The sequence below is a fragment of the Callionymus lyra genome, chromosome 10 (assembly GCF_982586985.1).
Source record: "Callionymus lyra chromosome 10, fCalLyr1.hap1.1, whole genome shotgun sequence".
Classification (NCBI taxonomy): Eukaryota; Metazoa; Chordata; class Actinopteri; order Syngnathiformes; family Callionymidae; genus Callionymus; species Callionymus lyra.
In genome coordinates, this window is record NC_141827.1 from 818790 (window position 1) to 836552 (window position 17763).

The 17763-nt window shown below is 37.9% G+C and overlaps 1 protein-coding gene across 4 annotated transcripts in view; it reads left to right on the plus strand.

Moving 5' to 3' along the window:
- Positions 1 to 17763, plus strand: part of shq1 (SHQ1, H/ACA ribonucleoprotein assembly factor) — a 32861-nt gene that overhangs the window by 958 nt on the left and 14140 nt on the right. For 2 of the 4 annotated variants that reach the window (XM_087801568.1, XM_087801571.1), the window contains exons 2-10: positions 1301 to 1493; positions 2591 to 2655; positions 5147 to 5275; positions 5377 to 5531; positions 5604 to 5716; positions 5777 to 5856; positions 9792 to 9949; positions 10735 to 10788; positions 15347 to 15470. In XM_087801568.1, coding sequence (XP_087657694.1) covers positions 1351 to 1493; positions 2591 to 2655; positions 5147 to 5275; positions 5377 to 5531; positions 5604 to 5716; positions 5777 to 5856; positions 9792 to 9949; positions 10735 to 10788; positions 15347 to 15470 — 1021 coding nt within the window. In that variant the 5' untranslated portion in view covers positions 1301 to 1350. Of the gene's footprint in view, positions 1 to 1281; positions 1494 to 2590; positions 2656 to 5146; positions 5276 to 5376; positions 5532 to 5603; positions 5717 to 5776; positions 5857 to 9791; positions 9950 to 10734; positions 10789 to 15346; positions 15471 to 17763 lie in introns of all 4 variants that reach the window. The other 2 variants (XM_087801567.1, XM_087801570.1) reach the window with 2 other exon arrangements.

Genomic DNA, 17763 nt, shown 5'->3' on the forward strand with positions numbered 1-17763 from the left:
TATGTTTCTTAAATGAACTTTAGATTCTATTTATTGTTACTGTGTTTTATAAATTCACTTATAAGTTGGTATTTTTTTATGCTGTGGATTGAAAAATAAACGTTAGAAAAACCAAATAATGATACAATGTTATTGAAACTGTAAACGTCGCTGGTTCTTTAATATAACATGTGTGAAGAAGAAAAGTCAACAATATTTGTGAATTGTAACGAAAACAAATGAAGATATTAATAAAGAATGTCATAAATATGTCGTCAATAAACGGTATTAATAATAGAGAGCATTACCAAACACATCTAGCCATGTTTACAAGTTTTGTTCTGGATTTAATTTTGTATTATTTCATTGTTTTAATCACCAGTAGATGTTTGAAGGATTTAATTTTGTATTATTTCATTGTTTTATTTACCAGTAGATGTTTGAAGGATTTAATTTTGTATTATTTCATTGTTTTATTTACCAGTAGATGTGTGACTGAATGACTGATAACAAGAACAATAATTCATGATAATCTAATGATAAACACAATATTAATTCAGATATTGATAAATATATCAACTACAATATAGAGTATTACAAGTGCTCTAGTCCTGATTAAACGCTATATTTAAATACATCGATGGATGTAATAAAACTGTGAGGTTCATGGATGATCATGTTAATGACGACATGAAGGAGATGTTTCCTGACAAACCGAGAGATGTTGCTGTACGAGAGTATTTGAGGCAAAAACCTCAAGAAAACCAGACTGAGCCGGCGATCGCTGTATTAAGAAAGTATTGTTTGACAGGAAAATGATTTAAATAATGACAACAATTTGTAGAATGATAAGTATATGTCAAAGTAAATAATAATAATTACTTTATTTCTGAAGACAATTTTATAATTGATGTGTTAGAACTTCTAGAAATCATGAATCATCGGTTATTGATCTGAATATGTTCATTTCAAATAAGAAAATATTGATAAAGGTAGGACGTGTTATATTTTTAACTTCTTGGATATTTATTTACTAAATTACACTATCATGTTGTATTATGTAACGTTGTGTTATCTTTATTTGTGTAAAGATATATGTGATGTATACTTATGTTTAGGAAATCATGAATCAATCGGTTATTTATCTGAATATGTTTATTTCAAAATAAGTAGTTCTGAAGGAGCAGCCACTAGGTGGCAGACTTATGCCAACTGGTGGAGCAGCAGTTTATCATTTCACTTCTGATCATCTGATCCTCTGCAGATCTTCTGATCCTCTGCAGATCTTCTGATCCTCTGCAGATCTTCTGTTCCTCTGCAGATCTTCTGTTCCTCTGCAGATCTTCAGGCTGACGTTGGTATCAAGACATCATGATCACTCCTGCGTTCAACCTGGACCAGGACCTGGACCACCTGACGCTGAACATCCGAGTCCCGTACACGAGGACGTCAGAGTTCGACCTCTTCATCGATGGAGATGATTTCAAGTTCTACGCCAAGCCCTACTTTCTGAGGTGACAGAGTTTCTATCTCACCTTTACCATTCAATAATGGGTTAATTTATTACAATGTATGCGAGTCAGAGTTTCTCTAAATTAACTCTAGGGCTGAACGACTGTTGAAAAAAATATAATTGCGATTAATTCCGCAATATTTTTCCTGTCCTCTTTTTTTGGGATTTTTTAAATCATAAATAAATAAATAATAAATAAATAAATGATTAACTTTTCATTAAAATGTATTTCTATTTGATTCTCAAGATAAAATTATGAAGTAATTTTTATGATAAAGACAAATTAAACAAACCTTAAAATAAAGAAGGTTTATTTAGTTACTCTAATTACACTTGTTAAGAAACATATTCACTAAAAACACTAAAAACTAGTGTAAAAAAAATGCTCAAAGTGTAAACATTTATATTTATGAGTCAATAATAAATCATACAGACAGGAAAAAGAAAAGTGAAAACACTAGTCACTCATCCTTATTTTCCTTACTGAAGATTTTTGTGTGTTTAAGTTCATGTCATACACAATATTATCATTTACACAATTTGAAGTAAATTACATTAAATAAAATCGCAACCTCTGTGATATAATAATCGCATTTTTCAATATCGATTATATCGAAAATGCGATTAATTGTTCAGCCCTAATTAACACTAACTGTTATAATAAGAGGCTCAAATGAAAGATTACAAATATTTCTATTAGTTGCAGTACATTTTATCAACGTGTTATATCAATATATATATATAATTATATAGTTTGTATGGTTCATGTGACCCTGTATTTTACAGAGCATGTATGGCTCTGATTTATGAATCTAAATACATTTAAAATAAACATAAAATCACCTCAAAGAAATAGATCAACGTCTTTGGCAGAAGAAACTATTTGTTGCAGAATTAAATCTTTTCTTTTCAGAGTCGCCTCGTCAAACACTCTTGTCGTGTGGATATAAAATGTCCAATTGTTTTGTTATATAAATCGATGTTTTTACTTTGAATTAAAAAGGTCTTGGATCTGGTGTCTCTTCCCACACGTCATTATCTCTGTCCTGATGGTCGATGGTTTCCTGCAGCTGATGATGGTTCGACTCTCATTTCCAGACTCACTCTCCCAGGAAGGATCGTGCAGGACGGGAGGGAAAAGGCAAGATTTGATATCGATAAAGGTACGACGTGTTATATTTTTAACTTCTTGGATATTTATTTACTATATTACACTATCATGTTGTGTTACATGTATTTGTGTGAAGATATATTTGATGTATGCTTTAGTTTTTACAACTATATGTTTATATAGACATGTAGTGTGTTATATATTGTAGTTTATATATATATTTTACACGAAGCACTGGCAGGACATTTGTCTATAGTTTTAAGTTGCATCAAGGATTTACTGCGTGCATTGGAACGTCGACCATGCAGGGATCTTGACAATCGTCCAATGGGATTTGTCGTAATCCTCTTGATCAGATAAAGCCTGAGAGATAAATGAACTCAACGCTGATCTCCTCCATGACAGATGATCTTTTGCTGATATGTTTTAATGTTTTAAGTGCTGCCGGATAAGAGATGTTAATTGTTCCTGTTTAATCCTACAAGAGAATAGAAAAACATCAATTTGCTCAATTTAAAAAGAAGGATAACAAAATGTATTTTCAATTTCAATTGTATTTCAATTATATTTTCACTTTTAAATTGATGTAATGATTAGATTTTCTTCTAAATATTTAATATATATCTTAAATATATATATATTTTATATGTATTGTTAGAACAAAAGGTATATTTAACGATGATGACATATTTAATAGTATTAAGTATCTATTTTAAATCTATTGAAAAATAATCAATAATGTATATCATCTTAAAACATTAATTTCATATTTATTCTGGTTTTGGTTTCATATTTAAGTTATTTAAGTTCCCCAAGAAATGAGATTCAATTGTTCCAGGTGTTGTTAATTAAGATAAGATGTATCTTATTTAACAACAGATCACATAGTTATTTACATTTTTAAAAGGGCATTTATTACACAAGAGAATAATACAATTAATTTGCTCAAATCAATCAACGAAAAACATTTTCTAAAATCCAAATGTCTTGAATCTTATACGTGACGTAAACAATATAATGAATCATTTAAAACAACATTTAAAATCAACTAAGCCACAAATATTGAGATACTCGTATACGATAAATACCTGATTTATTGCCAAATACAATTTAAAAAGCATGAGTTAAGCTATTAAAACATTAACATGATGAGGCAGGATTATATATTCTCAGCATCTGTGCATTAATGAGTGGAAACGTCACATGACGCGTCTCTTAATCAAGAGCGAAGCGTGTTCACAGCTCCGGGTTTAATGAACTTTTCTCTCGCTGATCCGTCTTTGACTGATCTCTCATCTCCGCTAATGACGTGGTCTTTATGAAGTGGTCCTGCATCTGTGGGCGTGACCCCCTCGACGGCGTGACCCCCTCGACGGCGTGACCCCCTCGACGGCGTGACCCCCTCGACGGCGTGACCCCCTCGACGGCGTGACCCCCTCGACGGCGTGACCCCCTCGACGGCGTGACCCCCTCGACGCGTGTGCGGAACATCTGCTAATAAAGCCGCACTAACGAGCGTCCTTGTTTAGACTCGTAATGAGGCGTCGTTAAGATCCGAGTCGCCCTGAATCTCAAGTAATTAGTTTCCCTTGAAAAGCACTTGAACTCTGCATCGTTGACATTTTATGAGGTATTTACTTAAGTGATTATGATGTTAACCTGCGGCGTCTCCGGGTCACTGTGACTCGTGAGTGATCTGTGGGATCTCTAGTGTGAAGAGATGCTCAAGCATGTCGTGGATCCGAAGCCTTTAGTCCCAGACGTGTTAATACAGAGATGACAAGTTACAAAGATGTGAGACACATGTTTTAAAAACCTTTTTTATTCCAAAACTCTTTCAATTGTTGCTTTTTATAAAATGACCTTTTTTTTACTGTATTGTTTTTTAATGTATTAAAACCATATTTAATGTTTTCAGTACGATTCGTATCTTTCTTTCAGTTTAAGGCTTGTGTGGTGTGTGTTTATGTTTGTTTGTCGAGGTGTTGTTGTGTGTGTTGTGGCTGTGAAGGGTGTGTGTTTCTGATCTTCGTTGTGGTGATATTAGTGCGACTGTGTTGAGGTGTGATTTTATTTCTTTGGTTCGTGTGTTTTTGTGTTGTTTCAGTGTGTCTGTGTGTGTGTGTGTGTGAACATGTGTGTTGGTTTTTTGTGTGTTTTTATATGTATCAAATTTGACTGTGTTGGTGTGTGCGTGCATTGTGTGTGTATTAGGACTTAATGTTTATACAACATGATCATCACTTCTATGTTATATTTAAAGATACACATTGTTGTTGAGTTTGTGTTGTTGAGTTTGTGTGGTTGAGTTTGTGTGGTTGAGTGTGATGTAATGAGATGTTAAACACAATATTTATATTTAAAATCGTTTGGATTAATTGAAGAACATTTTAACTTCATCTTCTGACCAGCATAACAACTTTTTCTATTTCCTGTCGTCCCGCAGAAGACGAGGAGTTTTCAGAAGATTAGTCACGTTTATTGATGTTTCGTCAACTGAATGTTTGTGAAAGTCGTCTCTTGACTCTTTCTTCTTCTCGCAGGTGTTTTCACTCTGCAGGTCCCTAAAGAAACACCTGGAGAGACTTTCGAAGGTCTGCAGATGTTGACGAGTCTTCTGGCTCCCAGAGGCCTTCGCTCTGCTGAACCTCTGGTGGAGGACCTGAGTGCAGGTGTGACTGATGACTTGATCCACGTTCCTCCACTAGATCTGCTGCATGAAAGTGAGCAGATGTTGCTCTGAGGCGGAGACTGACGTGAAGTGTTTCTAAAGGAAGCAGTGCAAGTGTGGAGGAGGAGGAGGAGGAGGAGGAGTTTGACTGGCAGGTGGAGCAGGAGGTGTACACGGAGAGATCCGAGGAGGAGCTCGCGGCGCTGCAGAAATATGGATTCGGCAACCAGAGGTCAGGAGTGTTTGATCGTCTGCAGGTAACGTTTCTTCTTCGTGGAGCGTGTGAAGCGTCACGACTCGCGTGTGAAACCATGGAAATGTCGCGGCAGGAAGAACTCGGCGACGTGATCGACGTGAAGAACCCAGAAGCCACGACGGCAGGCGAGAGGAGGATTGAACGGCTCGCCGCCGAGGACGCCGCCTTCTCCTCCGACCACTACCTGTGAGTTCACGTGAAGGAAAACCTTCTTCACGACGACTACATGTGAGAACTCTGTTCCAGAGCCGACCTGTTTGAAGACGAGGAGATCCAGAGGCTGCTGAAGTTCAGACCGTGGTGGGCGAACGTGAGCTCAGAAGACGGTGAGTTCTGCAGTTTTCCGTCTTCTTGCTGGTCGACAAGCGTCTGATGAATGTTTTCAGTCTCTATGACGATCACTCTCTCAAGGGTCGTGTGTCAAAAGAAAAACGTTAAAGTCAAAACATTTGTTACATCATTAACAGACAGACATGCTTTCACATGTATTAGTGGGTAAATGAGCCTCTGCTATGTATTTCATATTCTCAGATAATGATCAACTTTTTATCTGGACAAAGCATTTTTGACTGATTTAAAAGGTTGAATAGAAAAATATGAAACTAATCTAAAATCAAGGTTTTATCATTTCCCTAAAGGATAGATTCATAAAACCAGCTCATATTTAAGAAGATAACTGTTAAATATTATTTTTCTAGTGTATTTTGTTTTGTTTTCATGATAGAAAAGATAGATACTGTGTATATATATATATATATATATATATATATATACTGTATATATGATGATAAAACACAAAAAATGCAGATATTGGAATCACCTTTATTGCTCTTCTCCAGGTACAAAACATTTAAATGTTAATGTTAGGTGAAGTAGTTCTGCACACCACTTATAGATGATCACAAAATAAATAATTACCCCAATTCCCCATAAAACTAACGTAGTAACTGAGGGCATCCAGAAGGGGGCGTAAATTTTCAATGAATCAACATTTATTGACAATCGTTTTAATTAAGTAAAAATGTTCGTCCTCCAGATTAAACTGCTCGCACCTGTGGATGGAAAACTGAGACTATCAGAGTCTTACTTGAGATTCATGACAATGTTCTGTGTCAATATTTAAATCTGAAGCTGGTTCTTGACCCTAAACGCCTGAAGGCTCTTCAACAGCCCACACATGGACCGTGAGACTGAACATGGACCTGTACAAGTCACTTTGCTGTTGATGGATCGAAGCTTGTCGGTTTCTCTCTTCCCTTCCCTCGGATATTGTTTCCAAATGAACATTAACGAGAAGAGCCTCCTGGCTTAATTCCCTGCGATGCTTTCTCACAAAGACGTGATCCTTGGAGGCCTCGGCTCCGCCAGAGCCTCTTAAAACGTGCCATCAGCTCATCTAACAGCTGCTAATTCCAGCACTTCCAGTGTTTAAGGAGGTGCACGGCTCAGAGCCGCAGCTTATGTGGAGTGTTGGGATGTTGTACGCCGAGAGGATTTAGATGAAACTGATAGTATTATCTCAGGAGGGTCTGCGGCTGCTGGAGGGTCTGATCTCCCACTGGCAGGCGTTCGAGGGCCATAAACTGCCCCAGTTTAACCCCTAGAATCTGCAATCCTCGCCGCTCAGCCCCCTCGTCTAATGCTGTGAGCGCCACCGCCGGAGCTCAGGCTCCGTAAATGGGGCTAAATTAAAGCTAATGGCTTGATTGACAGGTTAAATAGCATTAGCTGCAGCGGAGTGTGAGGAATGGCATCGGTCAGTCGATTTTTAAACCGCTGCCTGTCGAATCAGAGGGAGCGCGCTCATAATTTCAGCTGTCATATATAAATACATGTACATATATATAAAAGAGAATTTAATTGACTTTCTTTCTGGTCGTCGCTCCTGCCTGTGCGAGTGTCACCTGACAGATGGACGCAGACACTAATGAAGTAGAAACTCTGTGCTCTGGTGTCGGTGCCAGAGACACTGACAGTCCAGCGCTCACGACAGCTTAACCTGCTTCCTCTGATCACTCCATTATTGCTGTTTATTTTCACCAACTGGCCTTTTTAATCTGCTTCGTCCTGCAACTGCTGTCCAGACCATTTATGTATCTATGCAAGGCCAAAATCAAATGATAATCAATGTGAAAATGAATAATATATGATAAAATAATGAAGGAAACTTCATTTACTTCAAAAATATTTCACCTAAATCAACTAATATGAGGCACAAGCCACATGAAATATTTTTGACCACAAGGGTAAGAAAGAAGGAATAAAGTCTGCGTAAAACTCTGATCTAAATGTCACATATTTTACGCAAAACTGACAGTATTTTCTGGGGTCTTTAGTTCCTCCACATGTACAATCTGTACTTTTACGCAAGATATTTTTTTTATCTGAAGTCAAGAAATGTGTCACTGTTTACACATTGAACTTTGAACCTGTCACACTAAAGGGGGCGTGGCCAGGGAGAATATTTTACGAGAATTGTTTGTTTTTAACAACTGGAAGGGAAATAAAAGAAGCGACAAAAGACGATCAACTTTTAAAATGTAGGATCAGAATATAAAGTCAATGATAATCAATAGCGAAAGAAAATACAAAATCTAAAATGAAAAATAATCAAAAACAAGACAAACGGACTTTAAAGTATTTTTTGAGAATATTATTATTTAATCAGACTCTTGTGTTTGTCTTGGATGAGCTTCAGTTAAAATAACCTTTCAGTGCAGCTTCATCTAATGCAGGGAAGAATCTACAGAGACGCTGACGTAATGTAGCAGGAATCTCTGTGTTGCACTGTTGATGTCATATACACTCATGTGCTCGCACACACAAACACACACACGCACATACACGCACGCACGCGCACACACACACACACACACACACACACACACACACACGTGCAGCTCTGTGCTCTCAAAGAAAGACAAATTGCTTTCAGCTGTTTTCTGGTGCAGATGTGAGCGACTAAAGTGTGGAGTTGCAGCTTATTTCTGCACAAGCAGTGATCAATACAAAGGATCTGTGTATAGTGTGGATGTAATTAAGTCAATTATATTTGTCTTATTTTCGTCGTCCATTCAGTTTTACATCCTGATGCAATGGTTAGTCAAGGAACTGATCAAGTTAAACACAAACTCCTGTTTATCATGGAGAACCTTCATGTTTTTAATGAAGTTCCTGCATTAATGTTTACATTAAAACCTAGTTTGACTTCAGTGCGTCGTTGGTGCAGACACTGAGGATGGAGACTAAAGGGGGGGTAGGTGTACATTAAAACTTTACACTGAGTAAGATTTTAAATGTTACCTGGAGCCACATTCCTTGAAGCTGCACAGCATGAACGACTAACCTCATGGTACAGAAGAGGAAGGAGCGACTCGTGCAGGTTGAGGTTGATTGACAGCAGCCCATCATTACACATGGGCTGCTGTCAATCATTATTTAACAAAATGAAATGGTTTTGCCTCAAGCTTTAGGAAACCTGCGTCCTCTCTGTGCAGGTGGGTCTACATGAGATGAAGTTCAAGTGAAGTAAAACTACACTTCTGGGTGTGAAGAGGATCTTTAAGTCGCATCAAGTTAATCAAATCCATTTCTTACTGTAGCTGAACGTTTCCTACTTTCATTCAGAGCTTATGACTCGTACGAACAAACTAACTACGACCAAGACCACGTCTTTGACAAAGACCTTCACATCGTGATCTTTTCAATTTCAACCAACATTGTTTGTAGATTTCTGATGTTTCTTGGATAAATCTTAATGAGGTTTTGGTTCCTCATCAGAGAAATGGCTGCGAGGGATGTTCGTACCTCAGTGCGTCTGGTATTAATACTGCAGCAGATCTTGAATGATCCCTCGTTTGATGCCAACAACTGCAGCTCAATTGTTTACACGGCTTGTTTGGAAAGAGTCGTTCATTAGTCATTTATTCAAATCTTTCTCTCAAAGTGTTCGATAAGTGTTTTTATTTTCTGCTGTTTTCTCTCAGTTCATTCATTCAGAAGAGTGTGGACAAGTGTTGTTTGTCCCTTTCAAGTTAATCAAACAGTTTTCAACTGAAATCAAACAATTTTCAACTGAAATCAAACAGTTTTCAACTGAAATCAAACAATTTTTAACTGAAATCAAACAATTTTTAGCTGAAATCAAACAATTTTTAGCTGAAATCAAACAATTTTCAACTGAAATCAAACAGTTTTCAAGTTAATGTTTGTGAATCGATGAATCATGTCAGACGTGAACGATGACTTCTGTTCCCTGAAGGTTTGTCGTTCACTGAGGACGAGAAGGAGCAGCTCAGGAAGTTCAACAACCGCTCGTACCTGCTGGACAGACCTGCTCGTCGACAGGTGTTCCTCAGCCTGCTGGACCTGCTGCTGTCCTACACCTACACCGTACGCTCCACCGAGGGAGAACACAACGTGAGTGCGTTCACGTGAAACTCCTCGCCAGAGAGTCTGATCCCCGGATGACAGAGCGCTCGATCCTCAAATCCTCTAGACCCCCTTCCATGTCATTCAGAGCCTTAAGAGATTAGCGGCAGATCTGGAGCTCAGGCCGACTCTTGTTGTGACACTTGAGGTGTGAAGAGAGTCGAGGCGAGCGAGAGACGTTTGACTCGGATCGGTCGGATGAGAAGCTTCAGGCGTCACTGATCCAACGAGTGCTTTGAGACTCGAAGAACATTGACCTCACAAAATATTTCTAGATTAATTTGATTCTGAACTCTGTGCTTCTCTTTATGAAGATGTTTCCACAAACATGGAAAAAGTTATAAAGAATGAACGTGACGTCATACAATCAAATCACTAACATGTTATAGTTGATCTGTTGTTGTTCTTGGATTGTTGCGCAACAAGGTTTTAACAGACAAGAAGCGTCAAATGATCTCCTTGGCAGAAGTATGCATCGTCCTATTTAGTTTTGTTATATTTGACAATGATGCGTCAATAATTGATGTTTTTGAGTTGATTGTCGAGTTGGTGATATATTTGGTTTTGAATCATTGAATTGTTATTTATGTTATTGTTTAAAAGTGCAACATCCTGACACACGAGTACAATCCTCTAGTTTTCATCTTAACGTGTTTAAAAAGTCTTGAATTGAACCTTGTATTTGGATAAATGTAGTTAATTTTCAACGATCGAGCTGTAACTGATGGGTTTGGTTTTATTGTTTGACTAATGAAACTTCACTTGACCTGCAGGTTGAGTCTCCGTGGACGATCAGGAAGCTCAGTGGGACTCTGAGCTGGCTGGAGGTACGACATACGACCATCATGTTGAACTTCTCACGAGGTCTAAATGGCATTCAAGTGTAGTTTATGGAAGAACAAGTTGGAATTAAAAAACGTATTATTAGTATTAACACTATTGTAAGTAAGTAAACTTGTTCCTTTTATAGTAAAGTTTAATTTTATTAGTCGCAGATAAATTCCGGCTGTAAAATCGACCCAGACGTCTTTTACTAGCAACTTTTTAATTGCTGGTTCATAAAAACTTTAACAGCTGCTAAGCTGTGTTCATGTGCGGCTGAACTTGATCGACACGAGAAGCTTCTCAGGAATTCAGAAATTGACGATTATATTGACAAATGATCTCAACCGATCATTGAATCAATATCTGATCCAGTTGCAGGATCATGAAGAGAAACAGGTGGTCCTGAGTCTATTAACATGGCTTCACTGTGAAATGACAAAACACCGCTGTTTAGACTCCTCTTCCTCCTCCTCCTAGTATTCCTCTTCCTATGCCTCCTTCTCTTCTCCTCCTCTTCCTCTTCCTCTTCCTCCTCTTCCTCTTCTCCTCCTCCTCCTCTTCCTCTTCCTCTTCCTCCTCCTAGTATTCCTCTTCCTATGCCTCCTTCTCTTCTCCTCCTCCTCTTCCTCTTCCTCCTCTTCCTCTTCTCCTCCTCCTCCTCCTCTTCCTCTTCGTCCTCCTAGTATTCCTCTTCCTCCTCCTAGTATTCCTCTTCCTATGCCTCCTTCTCTTCTCCTCCTCCTCTTCCTCTTCCTCCTCTTCCTCTTCTCCTCCTCCTCCTCCTCTTCCTCTTCGTCCTCCTAGTATTCCTCTTCCTCCTCCTAGTATTCCTCTTCCTATGCCTCCTTCTCTTCTCCTCCTCCTCTTCCTCTTCCTCCTCCTCCTTCTCTTTTTCTTCCTCCTCCTCCTCCTATTCCTCTTCCTATTCCTCCTTCTCTTCTCCTCCTCCTCCGCCTCTCCCTCCTCTTCCTCTCCTTCCTCCTCCTCTTCCTACTCCTGCTCCTCCTCTTCCTATTCCTCCTTCTCTTCTCCTCCTCCTCCTCTTCCTCTTCTCCTCCTCCTCTTTCTATTCCTCCTTCTCTTCTCTTCTCCTCCTCTTCCTCTTCTCCCCCTCCTCCTCTTCCTCTTCTCCTCCCCCTCCTCTTCCTCATCTTCCTCCTCCTCTTCTTCCTCCTCCTCCTCCTCTTGAGAGGCTGCACTGTTTTGACGGACAAACTGCAGTTTCTCTGTTCAGTCTGGGCTCAGTACTGCAGTACTTCCTGCAGTACTTCCTGCCACCGTCATCTTTCAGGCGCTGGTTCAGTCCAGAACACGAGGCTCAGTGTGAGGAAATATTGACGAGACCAAATATTGAAACATTTCTTTTTTATGAGATTCTATCAATATTCAAGAACATGTTGATTAATTAATTTTTCTAAATATCTAATTTATTTTTTACTAAAAGCATATTTTAATTCTATTAATATTTTATGGTTTATAAATCATTAAGTGCAAATTAATTTATTCAATTTTTTTATTCATTTCCTTTTTCATTAACATGCAAATATGAATAGCATTCATTTTGTGTTTCAATTTAACCTCCGGCCTCTAGATGGCAGCAGTCATTACGTCCTCCCCAGCTAAAGGAAGAATGATGACTGAGGACGAGAGGATACAGTGAGTCCAGCAGCTTTTAAAGCTGATGTTTGGACATATTTTGGTTTGAAAATAAATGAAAGTAGTTACGACTTCATCAAGAGTCATGTGGTCTGTAAATACTACAACACCAGAGTCAAGTACTGGACAATACTACACATATATACTTGTTATTACACTATTACAACACCAGAGTCAAGTACTGGACAATACTACACATATATACTTGTTATTACACTATTACAACACCAGAGTCAAGTACTGGACAATACTACACATATATACTTGTTACTACACTATCACAACACCAGAGTCAAGTACTGGACAATACTACACATACAGTATATACTTGTTACTACACTATCACAACACCAGAGTCAAGTACTGGACAATACTACACATATATACTTGTTACTACACTATCACAACACCAGAGTCAAGTACTGGACAATACTACACACATATACTTGTTACTACACTATCACAACACCAGAGTCAAGTACTGGACAATACTACACATATATACTTGTTACTACACTATCACAACACCAGAGTCAAGTACTGGACAATACTACACATATATACTTGTTACTACACTATCACAACACCAGAGTCAAGTACTGGACAATACTACACATATATACTTGTTACTACACTATCACAACACCAGAGTCAAGTACTGGACAATACTACACATATATACTTGTTACTACACTATCACAACACCAGAGTCAAGTACTGGACAATACTACACATATATACTTGTTACTACACTATCACAACACCAGAGTCAAGTACTGGACAATACTATACATATATACTTGTTACTACACTATCACAACACCAGAGTCAAGTACTGGACAATACTACACACATATACTTGTTACTACACTATCACAACACCAGAGTCAAGTACTGGACAATACTACATATATATACTTGTTACTACACTATCACAACACCAGAGTCAAGTACTGGACAATACTACACATATATACTTGTTACTACACTATCACAACACCAGAGTCAAGTACTGGACAATACTACACACATATACTTGTTACTACACTATCACAACACCAGAGTCACGTTCTGGACAATACTACACATATATACTTGTTACTACACTATCACAACACCAGAGTCAAGTACTGGACAATACTACACATATATACTTGTTACTACACTATCACAACACCAGAGTCAAGTACTGGACAATACTACACATATATACTTGTTACTACACTATCACAACACCAGAGTCAAGTACTGGACAATACTACACATATATACTTGTTACTACACTATCACAACACCAGAGTCAAGTACTGGACAATACTACACATATATACTTGTTACTACACCATCATAACACCAGAGTCAAGTACTGGACAATACTACACATATATACTTGTTACTACACTATCACAACACCAGAGTCAAGTACTGGACAATACTACACATATATACTTGTTACTACACTATCACAACACCAGAGTCAAGTACTGGACAATACTACACACATATACTTGTTACTACACTATCACAACACCAGAGTCAAGTACTGGACAATACTACACATATATACTTGTTACTACACTATCACAACACCAGAGTCAAGTACTGGACAATACTACACATATATACTTGTTACTACACTATCACAACACCAGAGTCAAGTACTGGACAATACTACACACATATACTTGTTACTACACTATCACAACACCAGAGTCAAGTACTGGACAATACTACACATATATACTTGTTACTACACTATCACAACACCAGAGTCAAGTACTGGACAATACTACACACATATACTTGTTACTACACTATCACAACACCAGAGTCAAGTACTGGACAATACTACACATATATACTTGTTACTACACTATCACAACACCAGAGTCAAGTACTGGAGAATACTACACATATATACTTGTTACTACACTATCACAACACCAGAGTCAAGTACTGGACAATACTACACACATATACTTGTTACTACACTATCACAACACCAGAGTCAAGTACTGGACAATACTACACATATATACTTGTTACTACACTATCACAACACCAGAGTCAAGTACTGGACAATACTACACACATATACTTGTTACTACACTATCACAACACCAGAGTCAAGTACTGGACAATACTACACACATATACTTGTTACTACACTATCACAACACTAGAGTCAAGTACTGGACAATACTACACACATATACTTGTTACTACACTATCACAACACCAGAGTCAAGTACTGGACAATACTACACACATATACTTGTTACTACACTATCACAACACTAGAGTCAAGTACTGGACAATACTACACATATACTTGTTACTACACTATCATTATACATCACTATACATATCAACACATTCTTGTTGGATCAGTTGTTAACACTCTGACCACAGATGACTCACAGGAAGTGACGAACAGTCTTTCACTAGATGTCAGTCCAGTCGTCTCTAGACAGACTTGATCACTTCCTTCCTGTCTCTCGCTGCTCGTCTGCCTCTATGTTCCGCTGACATCTCTGCCCGGACGATCCCTTCTCGTCCTCCGCTCCCCCCTCTCTATATCAACCCATCCCCCTCTCCATCATCTGCTGCATGTTGTTCTCGTCCTCAGTCGACTGGTGTCGCCGAGTCTCTCGCACCAGAAGACCTTATTTACTCTGTGAATAAACAAGCCCGAGGGAGAACATGATCCCTGATGACACGTGTGACAACACATGCTAACAAGCTGCAGAGAAGCAGGAGCGAGTCTCTGCCGTTCCTCTGATGCACACAGAGACGTTTAGAGACGAGGCAGCAGAGATCTAGAGATCTTTACTCACTTGTTTGATCAACACTGAGTTCATGGATCCATGTCGATATGATGAGATGTTCTGGTGTGTTCCTCAGACCTACAGCCACGTCGCTGACGTCCTGGTGTCGTTCGGCAGAAGAGTGATGTGCTTCCCTCTCTACAGACACTTTGACCTCGTGACCTCTGCCGTCCGTGACGTCACTTCCATTCTGCGAGCAGGTGAGCTCATCGTTTTGATGTTTTACGAACATCGTGTCAGTATTTTATTGACTCTATAGACGCACAAATATTTAAAACTACACGCTTTAAACACAATAGAAGGTGTTTCTGAAGGTTTCGTCTCAGATTAAAAGGATGAGTGTCTGTTCGACCGCCGCTCGATCAGAGAGACAATGATGACAACAGATCTGTTACAATAGACTTGTACTTCAATGATTAATCCAGAGAATGGTATCTGTAAATAATACACACATATTACAACATATACGCAACAAATCCTTCATACTGTATGAGACTAAGAAGGATTTCTAATCGAACGCATTCTTGGCTGAACTGTCCGTCCAACAGTAGGAACGACACGAGTCGACTCTAGGTTCTGATGGTGTCGCATCAATGTCGGTCCAACTGAACGTATGGCGTAACAAACGTTCCTGACAACAAGAATTTACAACAGAAAGAGTTAAACACCTGGATCTCAGCAAACCGTAAAAAGCTTTTTATAAAAAGCTTCTTCAAGAAGCATCAAAATGAAAATATAGTCCAAACAGTTTAAAAAGTTATTTTATTCATCACTGGTGAGATTTGTTTCTGGAGGGACGACACGACGAGTTCAACGACCTCTCATAGTGTAACTAATGATAATCACTTCCCCCCAAAATAATGCTGTCAGAACAAGGCCTGCTGCAACACGTTCCAAAGTGACCAAATTAAAAAACATTTATTTTTGTTTTGCTAAAAACCTGACGCCATTTAAAACCATCTGAGGTTTTAAATGAATTGAATTCTAATGACCTTGAAGATTTCATTAACCAGATGTCGACGGCGGATCAACGTGTTAAACTCGTCCGTCTATTTTCAAACATAAACGTGAAGATGAAACGACAGACTTGAGCGTCAACGCCGTCAGACTTTGATCCACGAACAAACGACCCCCTGCTGTGCCAGAGAGACCCCAGCTGTGGATTATCATCATGTTGACGTGTGTGTCATCGTCACAATCCTGACGACACTCAGGGGTCGAGAGGATCTTCTTGATGCTCTTATCACTGTAATGACATGAAGTGACAGATCAGTGTTCGCTCGCCTCGTTAGACAGAAGACGATTGAGACACTTGAAGATGTTTCTCCTCCTGGAGGTTCAAGTCTCATGATTCTGTTACACGACTGCTTGATTAAAATCAATGTACGTTAAAGTGAAATGAAGTGAAACTAGAGTCTCAGCTTCACTCACTAGTGAGAGTAACTTGTATCAGAGGAACTATAACGTCTTTTCTACAGCTTGATGCTTTCAACACATGTTTTGAAGGTTATTAAAGTCAAATGTAGTATTTTCTCCATGATTTAAAAAGCAGTTTGATGATGATTCATTATTTCTTGTTGAAGAAAAACATTGAATAAAACATGTTAATAATAATGTTAATAGAGAAATAAGTTTCTAGCGTGAATTCAAATGAGGCACAAATGTTAGTTTTAGCTTCTTCTCACAACCAGAGCTTATTTGGATTTGACTGGAATGTTCCGGAGAATATCAACCGAGGAGATCACGATACACTTGAGGTTACTTTGGTCTGCAGTGGTCAGTGGCAACTATAGTTGGTCTGAGGATAATTTAATTGATGTGTAGTCGACACCAGCTTTAACTAGAATCAAACAATTTTCAACTATAATCCAACAATTTTCAACTATAATCAAACAATTTTCAACTATAATCCAACATTTTCAACTATAATCAAACAATTTTCAACTATAATCAAACAATTTTCATCTATAATCAAACTATTTTCAACTATAATCAAACAATTTTCAACTATAATCAAACAATTTTCAACTATAATCAAACAATTTTCAACTATAATCAAACAATTTTCAACTATAATCAAACAATTTTCGACTATAATCCAACATTTTCAACTATAATCAAACAATTTTCAACTATAATCCAACATTTTCAACTATAATCAAACAATTTTCAACTATAATCCAACATTTTCAACTATAATCAAACAATTTTCAACTATAATCAAACAATTTTCAACTATAATCAACAATTTTCAACTATAATCAAACATTTTCAACTATAATCAAACAATTTTCATCTATAATCAAACTATTTTCAACTATAATCAAACAATTTTCAACTATAATCAAACAATTTTCAACTATAATCCAACATTTTCAACTATAATCAAACAATTTTCATCTATAATCAAACTATTTTCAACTATAATCAAACAATTTTCAACTATAATCCAACAATTTTCAACTATAATCAAACAATTTTCAACTATAATCA